The sequence below is a fragment of the Scophthalmus maximus genome, chromosome 5, assembly GCF_022379125.1.
Source record: "Scophthalmus maximus strain ysfricsl-2021 chromosome 5, ASM2237912v1, whole genome shotgun sequence".
Taxonomy (NCBI): Eukaryota; Metazoa; Chordata; class Actinopteri; order Pleuronectiformes; family Scophthalmidae; genus Scophthalmus; species Scophthalmus maximus.
Window position 1 is genome coordinate 21,860,457 of NC_061519.1, and position 25,738 is coordinate 21,886,194.

A 25,738-nucleotide genomic window follows, 5' to 3' on the forward strand; every position below is an offset into this window, starting at 1 on the left:
TTGATATTTGCTGCCATCTAGCGGCCGGTTGACGCATCGCCGCGGTCGAAACGGTTGCACTTAACAACCGACCGTGGATCAGCAAGCGGGGCGAGACGTGTGTTTCGTGGTCTACTGTGATTGGTCCAGCCAACACCATCTTGCCGGCCAATGGCAGGCAGACATCTGTTCGCTGGAGCGACTCTAAAACATTCCCTTCTCTTCCTGCTCCCCTCGGTATTCACCACCAGTCAGCGAGGACACTGTCACCGGCGGAGAGTCGCACTGATAAGCGGGGGTCAAAATGAAAGTCTTCGGTGTATTTGCGGTGATCCTGGCAGTTTACTGCGCACATGCAACGGTTCTCTTTCGGGAGGAGTTCCTGGACGGTGGTGAGTTTGTCGTGGACATTTGTACAACGCGATCGAGTTGTTGAGAAATCGAATCCGTTGCACGTTACACTCGAGCTTTCGATATCAGTTTGTCAGAACCACTGTCGTGTGAGTTTTTTCTTTTACTTGAAAGCTTCTTCTGTTCACGAAAACAATGTTTTCAAAGAAAAAAAATAAATAAATATATATATTTACCGAGCCATCTTCTCTCCTAACTTAAACTGGGTTGTTAGCTTGCTAACTTTAGCAAGGCCCTGGAGCTAGCAAACGGACTGTCCACACCGCTAAAGTTACTAATTCAAACCTTGTCCGTTTGGTAATCTTAATTCATCAAACGGATTTAAACTGTCTGAGGACAGTTACACTCCAAAGAGTAACACCAAATTATTGGTCAGTTGGGCTTTTTTTGGGGGTTTTTTTTCGGGAAGTAGCTCGATTCATTCTCAAAGAAGAAGCTCCTCTGCTTGATGTTAATCCTCTGCAAACTGTTGTGGTCGTTTTCTGTCCAGACGAGTGGACAAGTCGCTGGGTCACCTCCAAACACAAGTCTGACTATGGAGAGTGGAAACTGACGGCTGGTAACTTCTACGGAGATGCTGAGAAAGACAAAGGTAAGCAAAATATTATTGTCACTTATCAATAATACAAATTACATTGTTGATCATCCATATTCACTAGGTCCAAAAAGATAATTAGGTCATTAAAAAAATTATGAATTCATACTTTATTGGTGGAATAGAATACGTGAGGACTCGCTCAAGATGCTTTACTGTCTTCAGTGTCACCTCAATTTGATCTATCTTATATGTTGAATCGTTTTAAACAGTTAAATAATGCCTTTTTGTCTCTCCTTTGTAGTACAGTCAGCGAAAGATGACTTATTTTGCATACGTCTTGCTAAAGTTTTTCTTTCTTTTCTTTTCCTTTTACTTTCTGTTTCAGGTCTTCAGACGAGTCAGGATGCTCGTTTCTACGCTACCTCGGCCCGTTTTGAGCCTTTCAGCAACGAGGGCAAGTCTGTGGTCATTCAGTTTTCAGTCAAGCACGAGCAGAAGATTGACTGTGGTGGGGGCTACGTGAAGGTCTTCCCCGCAGATCTGGATCAGGCCAACATGCACGGAGAATCCTCGTACTACGTCATGTTTGGTAAGTGGTGAAAGTGTCACGGTGATGGACAATACTGAACAATGACATGGATTCGGTAAACGTTGTACTTATTTGTATTTCAACCAGGTCCTGATATCTGTGGCTATAGCACCAAGAAAGTCCACGTGATCTTCAATTACAAGGGCAAGAATCACCTCATCAAGAAAGAGATCAAGTGCAAGGTAATTCTGGCTTTTTGAATATATATATATATATGTTTTTTTTTTTATTAGTATTATAAAATACAAACATGCACCAACTCTGCACCAGTGGTTAACTTGAATTATCCCCTCTCTAGGACGATGAGCTGACCCACATGTACACACTGATCCTGAATCCCGATCAGACCTATGAAGTGAAAATTGACAACGAGAAGGTAGAATCTGGCAGTCTGGAGGAAGACTGGGACTTCCTGCCTCCCAAGAAAATTAAGGACCCTGAAGCCAAGAAGCCAGAGGACTGGGATGATCGTGCCAAGATCGACGATTCTGATGACACTAAGCCTGAGGTAGATGAAATGACGGATATCATTAAGTCATGAATTTAACACATCCATAATTTTTGCTGTGTTGAGTGTTTTTCATTTGTTTTCCTCTGCAGTTGTGGGCTTAATGATTTAATTTACAATAATGTCGCTTCACCCTCCATCTTGGGATTACTTGTTCCTTTTTAGGAGTGGGACAAAGCTGAGAACATTCCAGACCCTGATGCTAAAAAGCCTGAAGACTGGGACGAGGATATGGACGGAGAGTGGGAGCCACCCATGATCCCCAACCCAGAGTACAAGGTACGTTAAAAAACACTAGTAATGGCTAGAGTTTATGATTTGTGTGATCTCTTCTGTCTGAAAAATTACTCAAATTCAGTGTGCCTGATAATTGGTTTCTCTGTTACAGGGAGAATGGAAACCCAAACAGATCGACAACCCCGACTACAAAGGAGCATGGGTGCATCCTGAGATTGACAACCCTGAATACAGTGCCGATTCAAACATCTACAAGTTTGACAACTTTGGTGTTTTAGGTCTTGATCTTTGGCAGGTGAGAGAGAAAGACATAATCTTTGAACAGTAGTGTTATTGTTCTAGTGATATTAAACTCCAATGTAACATTTTTTCCTTTTCATCTCAGGTGAAATCTGGCACCATCTTCGACAACTTCCTCATCACAGACGATGTGAAGGAAGCAGAAGACATTGCAAATGAGACATGGGGTGTGACAAAGGTACGCTGGTGCTGATATTCTCTTGAAACCATATTTTGTTATGTGTACAACACATGAAGAACATTGTCATGGTATGTCATTATGTTATTGTTCCTCACAGGAACCAGAGAGGAAAATGAAGCAGGAGCAAGACGACCTGAAACGAAAAGAAGAGGAGGAGAAGACCAAAGAACAAGATACTGAGGCCGAGGAGGAAGAAGATGAAGACGTAGACGAGGAGGAAGAAGAGGAGGAGGAAGAAACAAAAGATGAATTAGAGGAGGCACTTTCAGAAATGGAGGAGGAGGAAGCAAAAATTAAAGATGAGCTTTAAGGAGGTTTGGGCAGATATTGTTCTGTCCCTCCATTAGAAACTCTGTCCTGTATTTCCCGGGGGGTATTGTGGCTGCTGTGCATCCTTTCCCTGAGATCTGGACACGACTCAACTTGGGGGGCAAATGTAGTGAAGTGGGGCAGGTGGGTGTTTTAATGGACTTAGTTTCTCTTTCATTTTGGTCTTGATGTTGCCCTGTTGATTGTAAGGTCTTTCCACCTACAGAAAGCCATTCCTCATTTTGTAATAACGGAGAATAAGGAGGCACTGAACTCCACTATTTTCTTGATTTTTCTTGATTTACACATCCATGTTATTTGCAGATTCCCTTGCACACCTTGCTCATCTGACAGTTGTCTGTGAAAAAAAGTGGTAAATATGGCAATTGGGGATGTACAGATATGGAAACATCCAAATGTTAATATAAAAAGATATCTTTCAGCCAAAATGCACATAACTGAAGATAAAAGTGCAAAAACCTTTAGACTTTCAGCAAAATAAATAACATTAAATCACTAAATACTGACAGAAATAAAGACTGAAAACTTATTTTGGGTGATGTCTTTGGCACTGAGTTTTCATTTTCTTTTCCACATTCTGCGCAATTGAATGAAATCAAAGTGTTTTTCTACATTGAAATGATAGTTATTCAAAATGTCTTCATGATAATGTGATGGAACCTGCATTATATCCTGAAAAAATCTGGAGAAACAAGATGGTGAGCGTGCCCCTGGTATGACTCATGACAATACTAAGGGTCACACTTATTTTTATTGGACAGAATGTTATTGATACCAAAGTTTTTATTAAAAGATTATAACCTTAATTACTTGTATTTTTTATTTATTTATTTTGACTGCACTTACAATTCTGGTAAGTATGTAGTTTAAATTAATTACACAACAAAAGCCATGTGTTGAGTCAGTCCATTTCAAATATGTGGATGTGACATTCACCAAGAATGACCACCACCAAAATAATTCACTTCCATCCTATTAAACAAGGTACATCACAGCTAACACATCGGTCTACACACTAGTTTAATTTCCTAATGATAAAACTTCATATTTAAATCATATTCTTTTTTTAAAGAATTTAAGTGTACACTGAGAAGAAAACAAACGAAAAAAAGTGTTATTATTTAGTTTAAACGTGTCTAAATAATGTAAATCAAAAGAACAATCCCGGTTATACTAAGCCTAAATCCCACAAACCTGGTTAAATGTATCCTTAAAGGATGCAACTATATCCATATTACAAATGCATCATTTGTTATATTGTATTGATTGACAGATATTGTACATTACATGTAATTTATATTGCATTACATTTTATAGCTACATTATAATATAAAATAATATTGAGTTGTGGTTGATATAAGAGAAAATAAGATTTAGGATTAATATGCTGAAAGTAATTTATATATTGTTATAAAAATAAAGATGAGTGGTGAAGTGATTATGAAGAAGGGGTGGGATTATATCAATTATACTTCATCCCACTCCTTTTCGAATATGTAAATTGAATAAATGAATGTCATTTCATTTACATATTCGAAATGAACATTACATTTCAACAATTCAAATTCAATGTTGAATACAGCAGTATATGATCCACCTCTTCATTATCAGAAGCGGGTGTCCCGGGCCGGCTCGTGCCCCCGCCCCCCGGTGTTGTGACCTCATCAGACGGTTTCCCGGAACGACGCCCCTCCCTCTCCTCCCTCTCTCTCTCTCTCTCTCCGAGCTGAGCAGTCCCCGCTCGGCCCCGCTCGGCCGCGCTCGGGCCCGCTCGGCCCCGCTCGGCCGCGCTCGGGTTGAAGGGGCGTGTGCGCGCTCCCGAGACACCAGGAAATATGGCGGCGCTCATGACGCTCGGTCAGGTAAGAGCGCCGGAAAAATGTCAAGAAAAACCTCTTAATCCTTTTAAACTGCCCATTGTCGAGTGACAGCGGCAGCGGCCGTGCCTCGGTGCTCTCACCGCACCGCTGCTGCACAAGCTGTGGTGAACGTCGACCCGTGGAGGCGCCTCGGTAACGCTTCGCTGTCAAAAAAAAAAGCGTCAACATGGTTGGCTAGGTTCACCGAGGGGGACTGTTACGTTACTGCTCGTTGTTTTAATGGGAGGAGGACGATGCTCTGTTGCGGGCACAGTGGTGACGTTAGTGGCGAGGATGGTACTGCGTACAACACGCGCTTAGACGTTTAAACTTAACGTAAGCACATCTTCTTCTTAGCTAACGTTAGCCAGCGACGCTTTGTTTATCTACTCCCATGTCGTACAGTGTGCTAACGTTACAGCCACTTCTAGCTTTCTAATGGCTCCAATGTGTGTGTGTGTGTGTGTGTGTGTGTGTGTGTATGTGTGTGTGTGTATGTGTGTGTGTGCGCGCGCACACATTTTTTGTGTTTCTCTCCCGTCTGCTTCTCCAGTTATCAAGTGGAAACCCAGCCTACGAAGCTCATTTCAGGCAGGTACGGTCGTGCACACTGCTGCTGCTGCTGCTGCTGCTGCTGTGATTTGCACTGCTGCAGCTCTTCTGGTGGTCAAGTCAACTGAATATGAACCTGTCATATAAAAGTCAATTGGGCCTGGGATGTCTCCACTTAATGTTGTGCTATTGATTCTCTGCAGCTGGATCCAGGAAACACGGGCAAGATATCGGCTGGAGATGCGGCTCAGTTTCTCAAGAAGTCCGGGCTGTCGGACAGTACGTTGGGCAAGGTGGGTCTCGGACGCACGTACGTATACATGAAATAAACCCCACATTCATATATTTATTGTTTTATTATTTTTACTCTTCTTAGATTTGGGATTTGTCCGATTCAGAAAGAAGAGGATATCTGGATAAGCGGGTAACACTAACACTTCTCTGCTTGAAATTTGCTGCGAATGGTGATGCTGATGTGTGCATTAATCACCGTCACGTGTCCGACTTTCTTCCTCTTCTGCAGGGTTTCTTCATAGCTCTGAGACTGGTGGCCTCAGCACAGGGCGGCAATGACATCAGCCTGAACAACCTCAACCAGATCTTGGCTGCACCCAAATTTGTAAGTGTTTGCGAAGATTTCAGAGAGTGATACTGCAAGGTATAATTTCATCCCTAGCTGTCTTTTCCTCAATTTGTATTTGTTACTGTGTCTGTCTGTCCTGCTCGATCTTATCCTCACTTTATAATTTTTTTTACAGAAAGACACTAACAGCCCATTATTAAGTGCTTCCACGACAGCGCCTGACTCACAGTGGGCAATAAGGGTGAGTTGGTTCACAAAACTTCTTGAAAATACAAAAAAAATATAAGAAAATCAAGCTTGTCATCTAAACCTGCGTCATTGTTGTTTTTTTCTCCCTTTCCCAGCATGATGAAAAAGGGAAGTTTGAGGGCATTTTTGAGAGTCTGTCCCCAGTAAAGGGCCTCCTCTCTGGGGACAAAGTCAGGCCAGTTTTGATAAACTCCAAGCTACCTCTGGATTTGTTGGGAAAGGTACAGTAACCTGGCATTTGTCAGTGACATACCCACACACATAACACAATGTTAACAATTTAAAAGCAGCTGAATATTTTTCAGTGTGGCATTTAATTACTGTTTCTGTAGATTTGGGACCTAAGTGATGTGGGCAAAGATGGGCATTTGGACAAAGATGAATTCAGTGTGGTAAGAAGGCTTTTGAATAATACAAAAATAGTGGGAAGGGAATTATGTCATGAAAAAATTCTAAAGATTTTTTTAAATATTATTTTTTCCCCTGTTAATCTGTTGTCTAGGCCATGCATCTTGTGTATCGAGCCATGGAGAACGAGCCTATCCCAACCAGCCTACCAGCTTCCCTCATCCCCCCTTCTAAAAGGAAGAAGTCTGCGGGTGCACTGCCAGGTGCTGTGGCTGTGCTGCCTGCGATGCCTGCTCTGTCCGGGTTTACAGCCGGCCCAGCTCCTCTCAAAGAGAACCTGCGAAACACTCCTCCTCTGAGCATCGCTGCTCCCCTCGGCATCAGTTCTGTCAGCCTCTCTCCAAAACACTCCTTCAAATCCAGCTCGCAGGTGTGTCACCTCACCTCCTCACTTGTGTTTCTCTTGAGTTGTTATTAAGTATGAAATACTATGCATCCAAATATAGAAAAAAGTGTGACTGAAAAGCATCAGAGGGGCAATGCATACCCGGCGCACATGTTCTATATGTACTAAAGTTGCCCCACCACATTTTGATAATGATCCAACGTTTTTACACAACATGGACGATATATATAAATATGTGTTTTGCGTCATTGCTTCATTGTAGAGCTGTGTGCAGCGCTGTACTGTCGCTCACTCTCTTCCCCCCTCTCTCCCTCTCTCCCTCTCTCCCTTCCTCTTACTCTCTCTCTCACAAAAGCATTCACAGTCAGTCAATTAAGTTTTTACCGTCCTCGGCAGGCAGGATTCAGCTTAAACTCCAGAGATACCGCTTCTCGATGTGCATACGACAAATGTACACTTCTTGGAAACAGGCACACCTCGACTTGACTTCTGCTCAGCTCTGTCCACTCACACACGCACACAAACACACACACACACTGCTCCCACACAGGGTCAATATCGCATAAAATTAACAAACTAATGTTCAGTGCAATGATACTACTCTTCTACTCAACTCTTCATGCATGTAAAACAAGGGAGTTTGAGTGGTCGAATTGCACTTTGCTCAGAATGTTAGATGTTATTCCACTAAAAGTTCATAAATGTAAATATTGAGTTATTTCCCAGGGTTTCTCTCGCTTAAACGTTTTTCTTTAATCTAGTAAAAAATAAAATTATTATTATTTTATATTATATACTTATTTTACTAGCAGTTATTATGCCTGCCTTTTTGGGTATTTTCACACTACAGCTGCCTTACTGATTGGAATTTGTTAACAATATAGGTGTCGCAGTGGCAGAGCCCGCTGTTTCAAAGCAACCAACATTTCTTTTATTATTGCTTTTCTAATGCTAATGGGTGGACTTGTTTTGCCACATTGCTCTAAGCGTGATCTTTCACCCGTGACTCTTTGAGAAACAGGTTTCCCTGAAAGGGAAGGGAAGCAAGGTTCTCTGCTCACTCTTGTACCACCATGACCTGACATGCTTACTCATCATGACACCTTGTGTGAATGAATGTCCTTTTCCCTCTTCTTTTAAAGCTATACAGTCCATGTTGAAGGGACCCTTGTACATTGTTTCTGACAGAAATGATTTGCGATATTATACACTGTAAATATTTTGGTTGCATAAAGTCACTCTGATTAGCTTATTAAGTTACACTCAACAATTTTAATTTTTAGATTTTACATACTACCATTTCCAGGGTGTGTGTGTGAGTGTTTGTCAGTGACAAGTCATCATGCTGTTTGAGGTAAACAGCTGAACAGCTGAAAGGTGCATTTTCATATAGGGGAGGATTCTTGTGAAATGTTTTGCAAGACATGTTGGTATTTATAGAAAATATTTAGCTCATTTTTATTTTTTTATTTCCTACCTTTAAAAAGTATAGTACTTAAGTATAGTACTAAAGTACCTGTTATTAAAAAAAAAAAAAAAAACAGTACATAAGAAGAAGTAGAAGACGTTTTTCGCCTTCATCTGAAAGCACATAAATGTTGTCCATTGTTCATTCCAGCCAGCGGTAAACTGGGTTGTACCTGTGGCTGACCGGGAGAGATATAATGACATTTTCAAGCAAATGGACTCCGACAATGACGGACTGGTCACAGGCACTGAGGTGATAGAGATCTTCATGCAGTCCAGTCTCTCGCAGACAATGCTGGCACAGATATGGTGAGACCACAGCAAAAACGCAGTGCATGTCCAACATAAAAACCAAACCAAAGTTTTACACAGTAGATATTTCTGGTTCCACAAAAAAAACAAGAAAGCAATTCGAACAAGGCTACATCTGATTACGGAGACAATCAGACTAAAATAAAACCCAAATAAACAAATTTTCACCTTTGAAATGGGGTAGATATATTTTGTCTTAGTTTTTAGTGTCTACCAGTAATTCATTTATTCTTTTGAAGGATTTACAGCGTATCTGTATTTAGGTTTCGTTTTCTTTATTTGTCGCACGCTCCTGGTTACAGGTGTGGTGAAATTGTTGTGTTACTTATTTGATGCCATCTGAATTTAATTGGTTTTATTTGTTTGCATGTGTTCTCTCAAGTTGCAGAGCATTTAAGTGCAGAGCGTTCACAGCCAAGTTTGACAGTAAAAAAGGAGGAAAAAGTTATTTTTTTATCTTTAATTAAAAAGTGCATTCAACTACAATTTTTTTCATGCCTGAAACCTAGAAAAAAAATGTATTGTTTGGATATCTTCTTCCTTTTCAAGATAAAGATTTAATCTCTCCAGTGCTTCCATATCTGGGTGTTTGAACAGGCCTGAATTATGAATACTCATGTTTAAAAAGTCAGACAAGGCTTAAAGCCATAGCACCATCTTTTGAACAGTTTAAATCACTACAATTTCTCCAGCAGACGTGTGCAACATAAGATACAAAATGTAATTGTGCTATATGAATGCAGTGGAAACAGATTTAATTGGTGAACAAATGATCAGAGCACTTTTTTTTTTAATCTGTAAATGTTGGATATAATTTTCTCACAAATTACCCAGTGCATACATTTTGTGAGTGAAGTTCTACCTTTTCTGTCCACAGGGGATTGGCTGACACTAAACAGACGGGGAAGCTGAACCTAGAGCAGTTCTCTCTGGCCATGTATCTGATTCAGCAGAAGGTCAATAAAGGTGTAGACCCTCCCTCAGGTCTCACCCCCGACATGATTCCCCCCTCAGAAAGGACTGCGACAGCAGCCATGGGCCCTGTGAGTGCTTACTTACTTTAGCTCACTACAGCTAACACTTCATGTTTCAGTATCCCTGTTTTACTGAAATTCTTTCTATTTCACAAAGCCAAATGTTTCTCTGCTACTCTATGCATTGTAAATGGGGGCTTCTGGTGTCTGGCTTTTCAGCTTTGCACTGCAAAACCTTATTTTTTATGCCTTTTCTTTGTTGCGCTCTATTCTATCCTATTTATTTTTCCAGAGCTACGTGGGGCTTTTGTCTTCCCTGAGACCTGAACCTGCTGCACTAGCTATTATGCGCAGAGTGAGTAGTTGAGCTTTGTTTCACCAGGTGGCGCTTTTGTTCCATCATATTCTCCGTCTCCGTCTGAAGCACTGGGTGTGAATACCATGTTCCGTTTTATTTTGTTTTAGTTATTAATAATTATTATTTTGCCTTCTAAGAAATTAATCTATTTTTAGATTAATTTCTTAGATTTTTTTTGTGTGTATTTTCAAGCATATTTCTTGTTTCAACACATTTGTACTCTTTGAACCTTCACTGTGTTTAGTGCTCACACTGCCCCCTGCTGTAGTTTCATCAGCAGTGCTCCATCACAGCAACCAAGTGTGAACTTATGTCCATCTGTCTACATGCTTGCTAATAAAGTAAACTTTTATAATTTTTTTTATAAATATAGAGTATCAAGAGGCAAAGATAAAATCCTTTGGCTAGCCAATGATTGGCTTATGTTTAAATAAGAATTACAAAATATTTTAATTTTAAGCCAAAATGTGTTTGTAAAGGTTTGTTTCAGTTATTACAATGGAGAAATGTTATTTTTAGATTAAAAAACCTAGACTATAAAAACAGGTTTCAAGCTTCATTGCTTAAAGACAAATTGTGCCAATTGTTTCTTGCTTTTTTTTTTACACTGTTATGGATAATGGACATGCAAACAGTTGTAGATAAACTGATGTTATGATAGAGTAAAAATCAGTTAAGCAAAAGTATTCAAACACGGATGTTGAACACAGATGGACAAGACGAATTTCACTGTAGGGTTACATTCTTTTGTATTGTCCTGTCTGCACTTCTCTTCATGTATTGTCTGGATGTCTGGCTCCCTCCCTAGCTGTGCGAGGTGTTTGTGTTTCCTTCCTTTGCCTTTTGTTTTGTTAGACTTATCAGTGGGGAGCTCCTCTCTCCCCCTGTGAACCTCTCCTGTCCCTTCTGCTTTCTGCCTCCCTCCTTTCCCCCCCATTTCATATTAGAACTTTACCCCTAATGTCTTATTTGCATCCATTTCATCCTTTTTCCCCGTCCCACCTTCCGTTGACGCTCTTGATGTCTCTGCTCTCACCCTCTGTCACCCTCACCGTCCTCCATCGCACTCTCTTACCCTTACCTAGCTTTGCTTTTGCTCTCTCACTCATCTGTCTCAATGTCTCTCGCCTCAGGACAGCACCAGCTCCACAGGGTCGGCAGAGCTGACAGGATTCAAAGAGCTAGATGACCTCAGCCAGGAAATAGCTCAGCTGCAGAGGTGAGCCCCTGCACTCTGAGTAACAGGAGGATGGGATAGCTTTGTTTCGTTTCCGCTGAGAAAAAAGAGGGAGAGGTTGCAGGGAGATGATTTTAAGGCTCAGGATCAAAGCTCTTTTAAACCATTAGTTATAGTTTATTTAACCTAGTGCTCCTATTCTTTTCTAATTCCAAGAGAGACTCAGCGAACAAAACAATTTCACCATGAATCCTAGTTTAAAAACTTTATATGGCTCGTTTACATCAGCTGGAAATTCAGTTGCACTAAACAACACAAGTTCCAGACCTGGAGTTTTTGACAATATTTGAAATCATTTTGGTTTATTTACTTTCATATATTAAATACTTATACTAATGTTAGTGCTTCACAAGGGTCACAAAGGTCATGCAAAGAATGCTGATCAGATGGTTGCAACAGATAGCGCATCTTTTGTGATTTCCAGATGCCATTTCACAGTTTAGTCTTTTTAATACCCACATACTGCCTGCATTGACTTTTTTAGGGTGTTAAAAATGTGACATGTTTTTTTTATTTCCCTTGCTTTTCTACCATGTGCTTCATCTACAGAGAGAAATTCATTCTTGAGCAAGAGGTCAGGGAAAAGGAGGATGCCATCAAGCAGCAAAACAGTGAAGTTCAGGTAAAGCTAAGCAGAAGTAATTTACGTCATCCATTTATGATAATAAAATATTAGGGAATTTGTATTTTCATGAGTGACTCTTGAGTAGCAGTCCATCTCAGTACTTGGATTACAAACAAATACTGATTCTCTCGCCAAATGAACAATTCTTGAGGTGAACTGGAAGAGTCGATAGCCGAATGAAGATGTGACTCTGTAGCTGTGCACCTGTGCTCATGTGTTTGTTTTGCGGACCCTCAGGACATGCAGACCAGCTTGGACAGGGAGAGCAGCGGCCTGCAGGACCTGGAGTCCCAAAAGCAGGATGCCCAGGAGCGTCTGGAGGAGATGGACCAGCAGCGCTCCAAGCTGGACGGAATGCTCAGCGACGTTAAGACAAAGTGTCAAGGAGAATCCCAAATGGTTAGAGACCGCATGACAAACATATTAGGATGTGAAGCATTGTACAGCTAATTCATTTGTAGCCAGTTAGGTAAAAAGTATTTTTTTAATGTACAACTAGGTATAATGATCATCTTACTGGACTTTATCTCCTTCCATTATTCTCAGAACAAGCTTCAACTTCAATACTGCTGCTTTGATCTGCCCTAACAAACAAAACCAAATCTGAGTTAAACTTGCAATTTCTAAACGTGATGCAGTTTAACCGGTACACAGTTGACGACTCTGCGAATATAAAACTAATCTCCTTCGTTCTGCTCGGATCCGTCAGATTTCGTCCCTGCAGAGCCAGATCCGCTCTCAGGAGACCGACCTCCAGAGCCAGGAGGACGAACTGAGCCGCACCAAGGCAGACCTGAGCCGGTTGCAGGACGAGGAGGCCCAGCTGGAGCAGAGCCTGCTCTCCGGTCGCGTCCAGCTGGACAGCATCATCAAGTCGCTCAAAACCACCCAGGAAGAGATCAACCAGGTCAGTGGAGACAACAAGAGGTCACATGAGGATGTTCTGCCACGTTTGGCCGTTAGCCGATTAACCCAGTGTCGTGTAGCGTAAAGAATAAGGTTGTAAAGTTAGAAAGATTTAGTAGTTTGTACAAATTAAGCTCTGGATACCCAATCATAATACATGACTGGAGGTACAGGAAGACAGGTTCTCAATTATGTTTGATGGTTATAGTTTTTATAACACAGCAATGTCACGTTTTGCTTTCACTTCTGCGATCATTGTCCTGAGGAATGGAGTAGAAGTATTTGTTTGCTTTGAAAGCACGCATATCTTTGTAGCACGTAAAAATGAAACAGTTCTATCGTAATTGCTATGGTTATTTTTTTTAAATCAACTCAACTCCTTGCCAGCACTGACATAAGGTGTGAAATCAGGTACATTCCTGTCTGTGGAAATTTTTTAAGAGCCTGTTTTCTACTGTTTGCAGACATAAAAATCCCCCAAAATAAATCATAATTCAGGTAAAAGTGGTAGAATTATACTTTTGCTTTGAAAATACTTTTTCAATCGGATAACGTGGCATTAAATCAAAGCAGCTTACCAATTTCTGCCAGGTAGGAAATTCTCCAGTGTTGAACAGCTCTGTACCCAATTAAAAAAATGCGGTGTAGGAAATCATATGCATACACTGTACTTAATGGAATCAGATTTGAAAAAAGGTCTGTTGTGTGTGCTTAGGCTCGCAGTAAGTTGTCACTGATCCAGGATAACCAAAAGGAGATGACCAAGACCATTGAGCAGTACAACGGCGCTTTGGGCGACATCAACGGAGGAAACTTCAGCAACCTGCCGGATTTAAGCGAAGGGTTTGCTGAGAAGGAGAATGGAGGTTTCAGGGGCGCGGTGAGGACACGATGATCCCTGCGTAGACAATGAGCGCTGCGTATCTTCTTTTCTAATGCAGAATCTTTGCCTGGTCTTTTCCTCCTGAAAAACACGCTTCTGGGTTTTGGTTCCTAACCCTAGCATTTCAATCTTCCTTTTTTCATTTTTATTCTTAAATATCCCTTTCTTACATATGTCACCACCTCCTACTTTAACATGCTCATTTCCAAAAAGTCGCAATAGAGTTAAAAACCTCTAATGAACCCGCCACCCAACATTTAGTTAGTTATTTTTGTGGAAAGGGTCTTTAAGTCGTACCTTACAATTACCGGTGTTTGTTCTCCTTGTTTTGAGTGTGCAAGCTCTATTTTATCATTGTCTTAATGTGTTTGGCTGTAACATGGTCACTTATTATATTCCCTAAATGTCAAAACAATCTTTTCTTTCATTGTCTACATCACTAATCTTCCATGTCTTCATTTTTTATTCCCTATGTATTCAATCACTAGGACGGTTCTTTCAAGTCAAAGATCGCCATGTTCAACAACAGCAGTGCCAAGGAGGCCTCAGCCGACCCCTTCCAGACAGAAGACCCCTTCAAGTCCGACCCCTTCCAAGGTACCAACACATTCTTATATCTATATTTTTACCTCCACCGTGATTGGTTTCAGTTTGTCCGTTTGTTATCAAAGATAGGGTTAGGGTTAGGGTTAGGGTTGGTAACCATGGTAACCGGTGATTCAATTTCAAGACCTCCAGATCCGGTTCTGGATTCAGGATTTATTTTTGAAGGATTCTTCACCATTGCAAGATGATGAGGCAAAACTTGACATTTTGAGTCATATCTTCCCCAATCCATAAAAAAATATGAAGGCCGGACAGAGATGGAAGGCAAGTTTTGGATGAAACGGCATAAAGGTGGGAGGTTGCTCAGCGTCGGCGGAGGTCTGCGCTCTGAGTGCTCTTGTTTGCTCCCATATTTTTGCAAGGATCAAGATTATTCCTAGTCAGCCGGCTGATGCTATCTGGTAATCACCTGCGCTAATGTCGTGCCCGCATGAATAAACATTTTTCACTTACTACTGTACGGGCCAAATTGTGGAGCTTGAAATGAAATTGAAATGTTTGTTGTATGTTCCAGTCTTTTTTGTAATTTATGCTGTGAAAAAAATGAAAGAAACTCATTTCTTGTGAGTTCCTGAAGATGACTTTGTCATCTTTGTCCTTTTTCTAGATCCATTTGGAGGAGATCCTTTCAAAGAAAGCGATCCCTTCAAAGGCACCTCGGCTGATGATTTTTTCAAGAGGACAGACAAGTCTGACCTGTTTGGATCCTCAGAACCCTTTGGTAGAAAACCCTCACTACCAACCAAGGTATCAAACACCTCTCCTACGTTTGAAATGCTATTTTTCTTTTTTTCCTGCGTTTAACGACATGCTGTAGTCGTTAGTGCTGATACTGTAGAAACAAGCTCTGACGTGTCTTCACCATTGTAGAGACACGGTTATGCACATGTGGTGATTGCGTATGTATTCTACAAAAGATCCATTGAATAGCTCACTCACCAAACTCGTGCTTTGCTTGTTTTTCCCAGCCAAGTACTTTCAGCAGTGGTGATCGCTTCACATCAAACAGCCCAAAACCAAATGATTCAGGTACTTCTTGTTGCTCTCCAACAACATTGGTTGTCAGTACAGGCCGACAGTTTTTATTCTGTTATTCTTATCGTATTCTTTTGTTGTAAAGATTGATCTGAGGTTAATGTTTCTGGAATTGTTGCTGTTGCTGGAAAAGTCAAAACTGCCTAATGTTTCTGTTTAACCTTAGTCTGTCTGTTTTTTGTTTTTTACACAAAACCAAAACAGGTTGTCAAAGATTCATTTTTCTGTAGGTTGTATCCTTTCCTCTATGTTATTACTTCATGATGGCACTGTACGTCGACTTCCTGCTATGGCAGATTTTCCAAGCAGGTTTTCCCAGAATGTGACTCTATTAACAGAGATCTGAACGTGAGAGAATGTCCTCATTGTGAAACTCATCTCAAAGAGTCCCTTTTTGCCACTCTGGGTGACGTTTTAGATTTAGATGATGTTTTTGGGGGCATGAGGGGCAAACAATTTTTACTCATAGTGGCTTCACTTTTTCCTGTGGTTTTGGGCTATTTTTAGTTGAGTACCTACGCATTTAACTACTCGCCAACTAAAAATACCCCCCCCCCCCACCCTGGAAAAACAGGAGGCTTGCAGGATCCAAGCATAACAGAAACTCTGTGACTGCTGGTCCTGCTCTACTAGAATACAGTGCCACTCCTTTAACCAGTTCATTCCTGCCTCTGTCCCGTCTTTATATCTGCTGCTATTGAACTGCTCTGCCTCATTCAGCACAGAAGTTGTTTTAAGTTAGTGGCCCGGTCCTGGCCAGTGCTCTGCTGTGCTACACACCTTCCAGAAGAACACAGGGGCAACTGTGGACCTGAGCTGAGTAACTGTGTGTAAAAGAAAACACAGCGCGCCTCACATGAATGGGGTCTCTTGTGGTTGCACATTCACAACAAACATATTCTATTACAATGTTTTGTTTTTGCACTGTAACGATCTGCAGTTTGCCGTTTTTTTCATTAAGCGGCGGCATACCACTGGGCTTCAAAACAACCCCGGCACAGTTCTGGTTAACAGTACGCCGACTGACGCCTTTAATTAGTTGATCAGATACATACGTCAGATTGAACAAAACCTCCGCTTTCCAGGTTTTTGCAAAAATGTCATGGAAAATTAAACGGTCACGCCACATTCCCTCTTCTGGAAACGACACGCAGGCCTTTTTTAGAATAAGCAAGATGTAGAGATGTTTTTGAATGTGTAGTTTTTGGGGGGGAGGCTGAACATCATTATAGTATCTGGCTCTTTTCCATAAACGTATTCAAATGTTCCGAATGCTTTTCAATGTATTGTTGTCACAGATCTGTTTAGGACAGCGGACCCCTTTCGAAGCCACTCCATTGGAAGCAAGGGGGGTGGATTTGCTGACTTCAGTCAGATGTCAAAGGTGAGCTCCTAGGACTCCTGGAGTTACGAACCAGTTGCCCCATAAAAAGCATCATTTTCCACTTATGCTGTAAAAAAGCTGTGTTGTTAATTGTCCCCTCATGATTTATTTCTTATTTTTTTTATTACATTTGTGAGAACAGCCTCTCTGGTACAAGGCCAGAGGCTTTAGGTCTTGGCTGACGCTTCAGTTGGGAGTCATCGTGTTTCTTTTGTCTTTCCCCTGGTGTGTGAACAGAAATCAGACAACCCTGTGCTCCCATCAAAGAAAAATGTTCCTAACCGGCCTGCACCTCCCTATGGTAAGTGCTGATTTTATGTATGTGTTTGTGTGCTCGAACGTGACTGTGCTTGCTGCTTAACTTGACATTAATAGTTGTGTGCAGCATATATTGTTGAAATTGAAATTAATACCATTTATGATTTATCCTTCCAATGTTGTCGGCACAATCTTTAGTTGCCCCCTTTTCCACTTGTAATGGTTGCAACTTGTCCCGAAAATATAGCGCCAACAACATGTTTGGGTACAATTAACTTGTCCTACTTAACAGGTATTTTTGGGCCCTTTTTGGTATGCAGAAAAAAAACAACAACTTCCCTGTTGAGCTGTGAGGGTGCAGAAAAGGTTATTTCCTCCTTTAAAGTTGGAACTCTAAAGTTGAGGGCAGAGATATAATAGTATGCTGGGTTTTCAAAGCGGTGTTTTACAAAGGCATGACTTCATTTCTGTGCCCAGTGCTATGTTAAGTTACTGTGATAAGTCTTTACAGGCATTTGGATGCATTTAACCTCATGTTCATCTTGTTCCAAGTCTCACACCGCTGCCCAGCACGTGCCCTTCCGCTGTTACCTCGCACTTATTCTTTAAGCAGAAGCCACAGCGTGAGAAAGTTGGTGTTCCCCTTTGCTTTTACCACACAGAGAGGGGTAGCGATGAGTATCGACTGTTAAATAGCAAGCTGGCTCCAGAGATGTGCCTCGTACGCGATGGGGAAGTGAGAAGCCCCACTCTATGACTATCCACATCACAGGACTGTGATGGTGTCGCAGTACAGCAAGTCAATTTGCGTTTGAATGGAGCAATTATTAGAGAGATTGAAAGTTAATTTTAACGAGATCGCTACCTGTGTTCTTGATAAGATAATGGAGCCCTTTCAAGTTTGCAGATGCAACCGTTTGTGGTGATGATGCAACTTCTGAGACTAATAATATGTCAATTAAATGTCTTCGAACTCTCTGGAAACGAGGGTGTGTCAGTCCTGTTGCAATTCTGCTTTCCAAATGAGCAGCACTGTGCTTGTTAGGCTTCGATACTTCGGTGATCTTTTCTAAAAAATAAATGTGGTTAACACCTTATTTTAAACTGATATCACCCCCTGGGTAACTACGGAGCACAAAGCTCTTGGCTTCCTGTAAAAACAAAGGTATCAACACAAATACTACACACGTCTCTAAAAGTGTGAGGTTACTTTCTCATGGGAAACGCAGTCGTCAGCCCCTAAATAGTCCGGTCACCAAGACTTTTAAATTATTATGACATGGATTACGTGTTTATTCAAATGTCTCCCTTCTCCAGTAGGTTTGCTCAGTTTGGCTGCGCCAGAGCCGCTCCAGAGCGTTCGCCCCACCGCGGACAGTAGAGACTCTTTTGTCACGACAGACTCGAGTAACGCGTCCAAAGACTGTCCTGTGGGTTTTGTAAGTGTAGTCCGCTCACAGTTCTCTGCTGGATCGAGTATCTTCCGTCTTGCATGAGCCGCTGACCTCTCGCTCTCGCTCTGCGGATTCCGGAGCTGCAGGCTCACAGGTGTCGGCTCTCTGCCGCTGGGCCACGTTCTGTTAACTCTCCCTCTCCCTGGTGACTTTCGAAAAGCGATCACAGCACTGCTGTTTCCTACTGACTGTTGACTAACAACTGACCGAACGTCTGAGAGCTTCTTGAATGAAAGTAAGAAAGATACGCGTTTGCATGGCCCGACTTGGACAGTTCCAGTATTTGTTTCTTATCTAGTCGACCGCCTGTTAAAGGGGCTTGCATGTTCGTCGTTGTCGTCGTCGTCGTCTTCTGGCTTCAGCCACTGACAGGATGTCAGGATTTATACACTTTTTAGTCATCCAGTTGGTGAACTTGCCCGGTCAGGTAGCACTCGAGGAGCATTTTTTCAAGTGTTGGAAGTATAAGCTAGAAGGCTTATTTTTTCTGTCAAAGCATGATATGCCTGGAAGCAGAGCACAACAGATTAAATCTGCTTCTTTGTCCTCCACCTTCCGCTGCTTTGCCAGCGTGTACAGGCTAACAGCTGAGCAGGATCTCGAGAGGAGACATGATGCATGGCAGTTTTTTTTGTGTCTGGATTGTATCATTTGACATAACGTGAATTTATTTTTTCCCCTAATACCAGCATGACAGTTCTGGATGGGATTTGTGTGTGTGTGTGTGTGTTTTTTTTTCATATGGAGCTCTGTATTGTAATCTTTGTTTTTCTGCCAGGATCTGAACATGTCAAGGTAAGACTGTGTAAGGGTGTGGTGGTCAAATCCTTTGCATGTGAAAAAACCTGTCCGCACAGCATAATCTCAGCTGGGTGATTCATTCATGAGCATGATTATTTTTCAATATATCCACAGTCATATTGATCCAGGTGCTGAACATTTACAAGAACATGTGAGCAGTAATTGATGGCACCCGTGCGGCTCAAGTGTTGCTTTCTTTGCTTTTTTTTGTGACGTCCTAGTGAAATCTAAATGTCAATATTTATGCTTTCATTTTTCTCAGCTTATCGTCGTATATGAAATCATATTAGTGTTGTGTGGACATAATTTTTTCGCCTAATTAGATTTTAAAAATTTGCATCCACCGTTTTCTTTTTAATCTGCTTCCGTCAAGTGATCTGTGTCCTTTTTGTGTGTTGACGTTCCGGCCCCGCATTCCAGCGTTTTTTCCTCCACATCTTAACGTTTGTTTCCCTTCTCTAGTTTGGAAGTGAGCGTCAGCAGCTGGAGTGGGCCAAGCAAGAGAGCGAGCGCGAGGAGCAGGAGAGGCTGCGGAGGCTGCGGCTCCAGGAGCAGCAGGACCTGGAGTTCGCCATCGCTCTCAGCAGGGCCGACATGCCCGGCGTCTGACCAGGCATGACCCCACCACAGCTTTTATCAGTCCTCTTCCTTTTGCATTATAGTTCTCCATCCTCAAGGCGCATGACAACAGCATCGACACTGGCCCCCGACATGACTAGCAGCTCCCTGTTACCAATTTGTGTAAGACACCAGTGTTTCTCCCGCCATGACTTGGACTCGTGTCAAATGACTCCACATTTAGCTGGCTCAGGTTCATTGCTCCCAAACTACATGGCAACTATAATCAGGGACAATACGGAGCCACTTGATTTTAAGCCCGAGTTCATCCTACAAGAACATAGCGATTTAGCGCAACGCGAACCAGAAGGGGGTTCTCCACTACAACCTAAATCTAGCTCCATATCTTGTTCTGGTTAATCACCCTGCCTTAACCACAAGCCTTTTTGTTGCAAAAAGAAGATAATCTTAAGAATATTTTACTGTTTTATTTGTGTACAAAAGTGATGAATCTGCTGTGTATGAAGTACGTGTATAATGCGCTGTATGAACAGTTTTATATAACTTTAATTACTTAATTAAAATTTCATATTGAAGGTTAGAAAGTCAAACGAGACAACCTAACAACGCTGTTAGCCGGGATTAGAGTTGTGTTCGTGCACTGTAAATATTGACGGTTTTATGTACAAGCCTTAGAACAGAGTCCATCTCCAAGGACTGGATTTTTTAGTTATCGGCATGAAAATGGGCATGATTTTCAATTTTCATTTCAAAGGTTACAAGCGTTTCCTGAGAATTATGTTATTTGTATATCTACTATTTATGGCCTTAAAGTACATGGGTTGAAGAAGCATTTGAATATAATCAAACCCTCAGCAGGATTTCACCTATCAATGTAGAAAATGTGATTTTTTTGGGGGGGGTCTCCCTGACAAGCGCTTTAGTCCTCGCAAAGCATCAGTGAGTACAGTTAATCTCCATATCTTCTGTATTTATAATAATTAAGATACTGTCTATAATCATTGAGGTCTTCCTTTCTTGTGATCAAAGTTCAGTCTACCTGGAGCGCTGTTGCACCATCCCTCTGATGTCAGAAGCTTGTGCGTGTCAGATGGTTTATCAAAGGTTGCCTTGTTGTAACGCCCACACGACTTGCACTCCCATACAACTAAAAGCCTCTTTTAAAATGAAAGAAAAGAAAAGGTGTAAACCTACATTGTTTATACTGGTGCTTTTACGTTTAGCTCTGTCCTTTTTTTGTACACTTCGGTTAATTCTTCACATTACCACTGATGCACAGTGACGTCTGCTTATTTGCAAAACATTTTCAAACTTTCTCAAATCAGCCGTTGGATTTTTTTCATTTTATTTTATCTTTAAGAATCATGTCTTTTAGTTCATCAGTGTCTTATGATCCAGTCGGAGGACATTTTTGTTTAAATGCCCTGAAATTGCTTCCTTGTAATTACAAAACACTAATCAGGTTTATTCGGCACATAACGTATAGGCACTGTACACTCCAGAACTTGCTGGACATGTACAAAGTGGCGACGCCTTATTTATCAACATATCAACATTATAACGTAATATTGCACAGTATGTATGTGATTAATTAAAAAAAATCCTTATAGTTTAAGTTGCTCAGAAGTGTACTACCTTTTTAATGGAATAAAAGTGATTTTTAACGTTCCTGGAATATGGCAAGTCCTGATTTTAGATTAGAATTGTAATAACAATTGCAGACTGATTAGGTCAAATGTCAGTCATATGTCACACACGGTCGTGGTTAGTTTAGATTTCTAAGTAAATATGTCATTGGTAAATAGACTTAAGATACAGTAAGTGTCATCAAGGAGCAGCAGAATAATGGTGTAAAGGTTAACGTTCTTTTCAGGTGGTAATCTACTTTCTAAAATATATTTCTTGTAATTAAGGATATATTTTTAAATATGTATATCTTTTGAGTTCTGCTTTGATATTGGAACAAGAAAAGTGAAATGAGAGTGATACATTTGCATATACCACTATGGATATTTTTGACAGTGTGCGCTTCCTCTTTTTTTTTAATATTATGGATTACAGCAGAGTGTTGATCAACAAGTCACATTTATGGATAAAATGCTATAGACCTGTGGAGCAAGTTATGTCTACATTTTTTATTTGTCATGATGCCAAAAGGAGAATTATTTTGTCGTTGCCTCGTATAAGAGGAAAAAGAAAGTTAAATATTTATCGACTTGCTGTCTGGTTTTGATACATCCACTCGATTCTGCCTTTGATGCGGCTGAAACGAATACTGACACCGTGCAGACGGAGTATGCGCAGACTCGAGATGCTTTGAAACCGTAGTGCTGCAGTGACTCTGTGTAATTGTAGTATTAAGGCCCTTTGATGTCCTACTATAATTCCTACCCATCAGAAAGGGAGTCTAAGGGCTCCCTGATGAGGGTTTGCTGTTCCCCTCTCTGTCCAGACGGCTCCCGGCTCACTCTGTAATTATGGAGATGGAGTGTTTGTATTTATAGGCTAAGCCCACAAGTAGCTGCCCTTCGCTGTCCTGCAGCTGCATAATATCACAGTGGAAATCAAGTGGCCATATTATAAAAAGTTAAAGTGGGTATACACGACGGCTGCATGTGTAGCATATTTAGTGCAACTGATCCCGATGGTTTGCAGGTCTGTTAGAATAAGGTTGTAAGCGCAGTATGAATCATGCGGTTCATTAAAAACTGAACATGCGAACGAGTTGTATCAAGGAAGAGGAAAGGCAAGGAGCTCCGGAGTCAAACGTTCAATTTCATTGATTTTAATATTTACAATAAATACACATTTGACAGTATAAAATCCATTTACATACTCATATAAATTTAAGTAAAAAATAATGCACAGGACATCAAGCCCTGATAGTGTACAGAGGGGGCTGGATCCGAGAGTTTCACACCAGAGGAGACGACAACAACTCCAGACAGGAAGAAGCAAAAAATAAAATAAAATAAAAACAGTAATCAGGGCCGTTCAGACAGGTGAGGCAGTTTGAATAAAACATTGTCTTTGCACACGTTTAGGCAACTGTGTGTGCATATTCACTCCGGTCGACGGGGACATGCACTATTTTGTGGCCATGTCTTTCTGTCACCTAAGAGTTTTACAGTAGCACAGTCGAAGAAAGGCACTTGTGTCAAACACCGCATTCCAGTTCTGTCGAGGAAAGAGTAGTATGTACAGGGCCAGCCCCTTCTTGGTCTGCCTGCTCGAAAGCAAGCAAAGCTTTTCTAAAGCTTTCAAAGAACCAAAGTAGTACCAGCTACATCATGAGGAGAAAAAAAAGAAGAAAAAAAAAATAACAACACTAAAACTTTTTTTTTCTTTTCTTCAGAAATTCAATATTATATAAAAACAAGGCTTTGGTCGTGTGTAGGACTTTTTTTTTTTTAAATAAAAGAATAACATCAGTTGAATCACAATAAAATAATACAACCCCCCCCCCCCATGAACCCCAAGTCCTTCTGAGGGGAGCCCCCCCCCCTCCTCACATGTGTCTCTTCATGTGCAGGGCCAGGTGGTCGGACCTGGAGAAGGCGCGCTCGCACAGGTGGCACTGGAAGGGCCTGTGTCCCGTGTGCTTTCGGAAATGACGGGTCAGCTCGTCGGAGCGGGCGAATTTCCATCCACAGCCTTCCCAGCTGCAGTGGTACGGCTTCTCACCTGCGTGGACGGGAGGGAGAACAACTTATTGGAATGTGCCACGAGGAGAAACGTGGCTCTCTCACACATGGGGGGGGGGGGAGAAAAAACAAAACAACGAGTGTTGTGCCTGGACGTGAGCTCGGACTTACCGGTGTGAGTTCGCAGATGCGCCTTCAGGTGGGAGCTCTTGGTGTACGTTTTGCCGCAGCCGGCGAAGGTGCAAGTGTGCGTGGCCGTGCGCTTCCGCGGCCACGTGCGCCGGCCCCTCTTGGGCTTGGACTCCAGCAGGTCGAGGGGAGACGAGGGCGGCGTGAGCATCACCCTCTGCGCGCCCGGCTGCAGGCTCAGGCCCTCGTCGTACATGCCGAAGGCGGTGTGCGGCGGTGCGTGGTAGGGCATCGGCGCGTGGGGCGCCTGCGGGTGGTGGTGATGGTGGTGGTGGTGGTGGTGGTGCGAGAAAGCCGCCGGCGTGTGGTACTTCTGCTGGAAGTTCATGGGCTGGCACAGCTGCGCCTGGCACTCCGACGCTCCCTGGTCGTCGGGGCTGAGGGGCGGCGTCATGCTGCTGGCCGCCCGCGGGGAGATGGCCACGCGGGGCTGCTCGAAGGACATCATGCACGACACGTTCCCCTCCTGCTTGATTTTGCTGCAGCTCTGCGGCACCATGCCCACGACGGGGCCGTAACTGTCCATGGACGGCTCCACTTTGATGGTGGTGCGGGGGAAAGGCGCGGCGCTCGCGTAAAATCTCCCCTGAGCGCCCGGGTTGCGCGTAATGCCATAGTTGTTGTTGTTGTTGTTGTTGTTGTTGTTGTTGTTGCCGCCGCCGCCGCCGCTGGTTCCCTCGGAGCGGAGCAGCTCGGTCATGAGGCTGGCGCCGTACGGGGGCGGCGGGGAGCGGTGGTCGTCTCCTCCCGGGTAGGATGGCACCGAGCTCCCGCCGCCTGTTGAGTACATGTTGGGCTCAGCGCCGCACGCGTATTCCGCGTGCACGCCGTCTGCGCCGGTGGTGTTGGCGAGAATAAAATCCAGATCCAGGTAATTGCTCAGATCCTCGTCGTCCTTCTTCATGTGACTGTCCAGGCTGTGCACCATTTCAAGCATCGAGCAGCTGCTGGAGACCAGTTTGTCCATCTCTCCTTTCCACCTCTGAAATAAACCAAGACACACGTCATTAGACGAGACAGACAATCGGCACGGTTTCATGTCAAACAGCTCACATTGTTTCCCCCCTAAAAGCACAACTTTGCGCACTGTCCTCCCCGTCGCAACAGGTGGAGCTCAACTCTCACTCCACTCGCACGTCCGCAGATTCGAATGCAAACGCCGGTCAACTCACGTTTTCCCAGGGCTTCTCTCTCTGGTTGGAGAAGGTCGAGAACGACGGCAGCATCACTCCAGTCAAGGCCATCGTGTGGCGAGGGGATCACGCGTGGATGATCTCGGGTCAAAAAAGTGGCAGTGTTGAAGCGGCGGCCGGACTCTTGTGCGCCTGTGCGTGTGCGTGTGCGCCCGTTTCACCGTCTGCGCTTCCTCTGCTGCTGCGCTCCGAAAGACATGGAAGGTTTTAAAAGTGGTAGGAGGTCCTCCGACCCTTATAACGCTGCGGCCCGAACGCGCTCGGCCAATTGTGAGAGCTCAGGAAGCAACGTGCACTTTGGTAAATTTAGCTCTTTATAAAGCGGCGTCCCTGCAGGCGAGCTCCGGCTCAGTCAGTTGCGCCGAGTGACAGGCGGCGGCGGCAGCAGAGGAGCCTATAAAGTGCGGGGCCCCTCCTCCTACCCCCCCCCCCCCCCCCCCCCCCCCCCCCCCCCCCCCCCCCCCCCTCCCCCCGCAGCCGGCTCACTGACGCACCGACCCAACCTGAGCAGTTTGGAAAAAAGTTGCAGGCAGATTTACAAACACACACACGGGGCGATATAGCAACCGTGGGTACTTACGTAATACGCGCAGGGAGAAAAAGAAAAAAGAAAAAAGAAACATGCCTAATTGAAAGACAGAATCTGCCGGAGGACGAGCCGCACTAATAACTTAATATAATGGCTGTCAGCACGACAGTTAATCTTCACGCCCCGCAGAAAAAAGATATGTCTCTTTTGATGAGCAGCAATAAAAAAGAAGAA

The 25,738-nt window shown here is 42.9% G+C and overlaps 3 protein-coding genes across 11 annotated transcripts; 2 read left to right on the forward strand and 1 right to left on the reverse strand.

Moving 5' to 3' along the window:
* Nucleotides 1-200: 200 nt before the first annotated feature.
* Nucleotides 201-3,879, forward strand: calr3b (calreticulin 3b). Its single transcript, XM_035633118.2, has 9 exons — nucleotides 201-371; nucleotides 881-982; nucleotides 1,314-1,517; nucleotides 1,605-1,699; nucleotides 1,816-2,025; nucleotides 2,191-2,304; nucleotides 2,414-2,557; nucleotides 2,648-2,740; nucleotides 2,841-3,879. The coding sequence occupies exons 1-9, from the start codon at nucleotides 284-286 to the stop codon at nucleotides 3,051-3,053; spliced, it is 1,263 nt and encodes a 420-aa protein (XP_035489011.1). The 5' UTR covers nucleotides 201-283; the 3' UTR covers nucleotides 3,054-3,879.
* A 767-nt stretch (nucleotides 3,880-4,646) lies between these two features.
* Nucleotides 4,647-21,618, forward strand: LOC118310306 (epidermal growth factor receptor substrate 15-like 1). 9 transcript variants are annotated; one of them, XR_004793756.1, is made up of 24 exons: nucleotides 4,647-4,935; nucleotides 5,486-5,523; nucleotides 5,688-5,777; nucleotides 5,861-5,908; nucleotides 6,008-6,103; nucleotides 6,243-6,308; nucleotides 6,412-6,537; nucleotides 6,649-6,708; nucleotides 6,819-7,094; nucleotides 8,689-8,846; nucleotides 9,727-9,892; nucleotides 10,116-10,178; nucleotides 11,315-11,400; nucleotides 11,968-12,040; nucleotides 12,281-12,442; nucleotides 12,753-12,950; nucleotides 13,665-13,829; nucleotides 14,321-14,429; nucleotides 15,046-15,185; nucleotides 15,407-15,467; nucleotides 16,772-16,857; nucleotides 17,095-17,158; nucleotides 18,433-19,364; nucleotides 19,833-19,964. XR_004793756.1 is itself a non-coding variant. In XM_035633111.2 (24 exons), the coding sequence occupies exons 1-24, from the start codon at nucleotides 4,662-4,664 to the stop codon at nucleotides 19,977-19,979; spliced, it is 2,874 nt and encodes a 957-aa protein (XP_035489004.1). In that variant the 5' UTR covers nucleotides 4,647-4,661; the 3' UTR covers nucleotides 19,980-21,618. The 9 variants fall into 9 exon arrangements, 8 of the variants coding, with proteins under 8 accessions (XP_035489004.1, XP_035489006.1, XP_035489005.1 ...); XM_035633111.2 differs by having other exon boundaries at nucleotides 18,433-18,554; nucleotides 19,833-21,618; XM_035633113.2 differs by having other exon boundaries at nucleotides 19,348-19,364; nucleotides 19,833-21,618.
* A 1,100-nt stretch (nucleotides 21,619-22,718) lies between these two features.
* On the reverse strand, nucleotides 22,719-25,352 carry klf2b (Kruppel-like factor 2b). The gene is made up of 3 exons (XM_035633119.2): nucleotides 24,955-25,352; nucleotides 23,765-24,764; nucleotides 22,719-23,633 (listed from the first exon to the last, which is right to left on the reverse strand). Exons 1-3 carry the CDS (start codon nucleotides 25,024-25,026, stop codon nucleotides 23,458-23,460), a joined length of 1,248 nt encoding a protein of 415 aa, XP_035489012.2. The 5' UTR covers nucleotides 25,027-25,352; the 3' UTR covers nucleotides 22,719-23,457.
* Nucleotides 25,353-25,738: the final 386 nt, after the last annotated feature.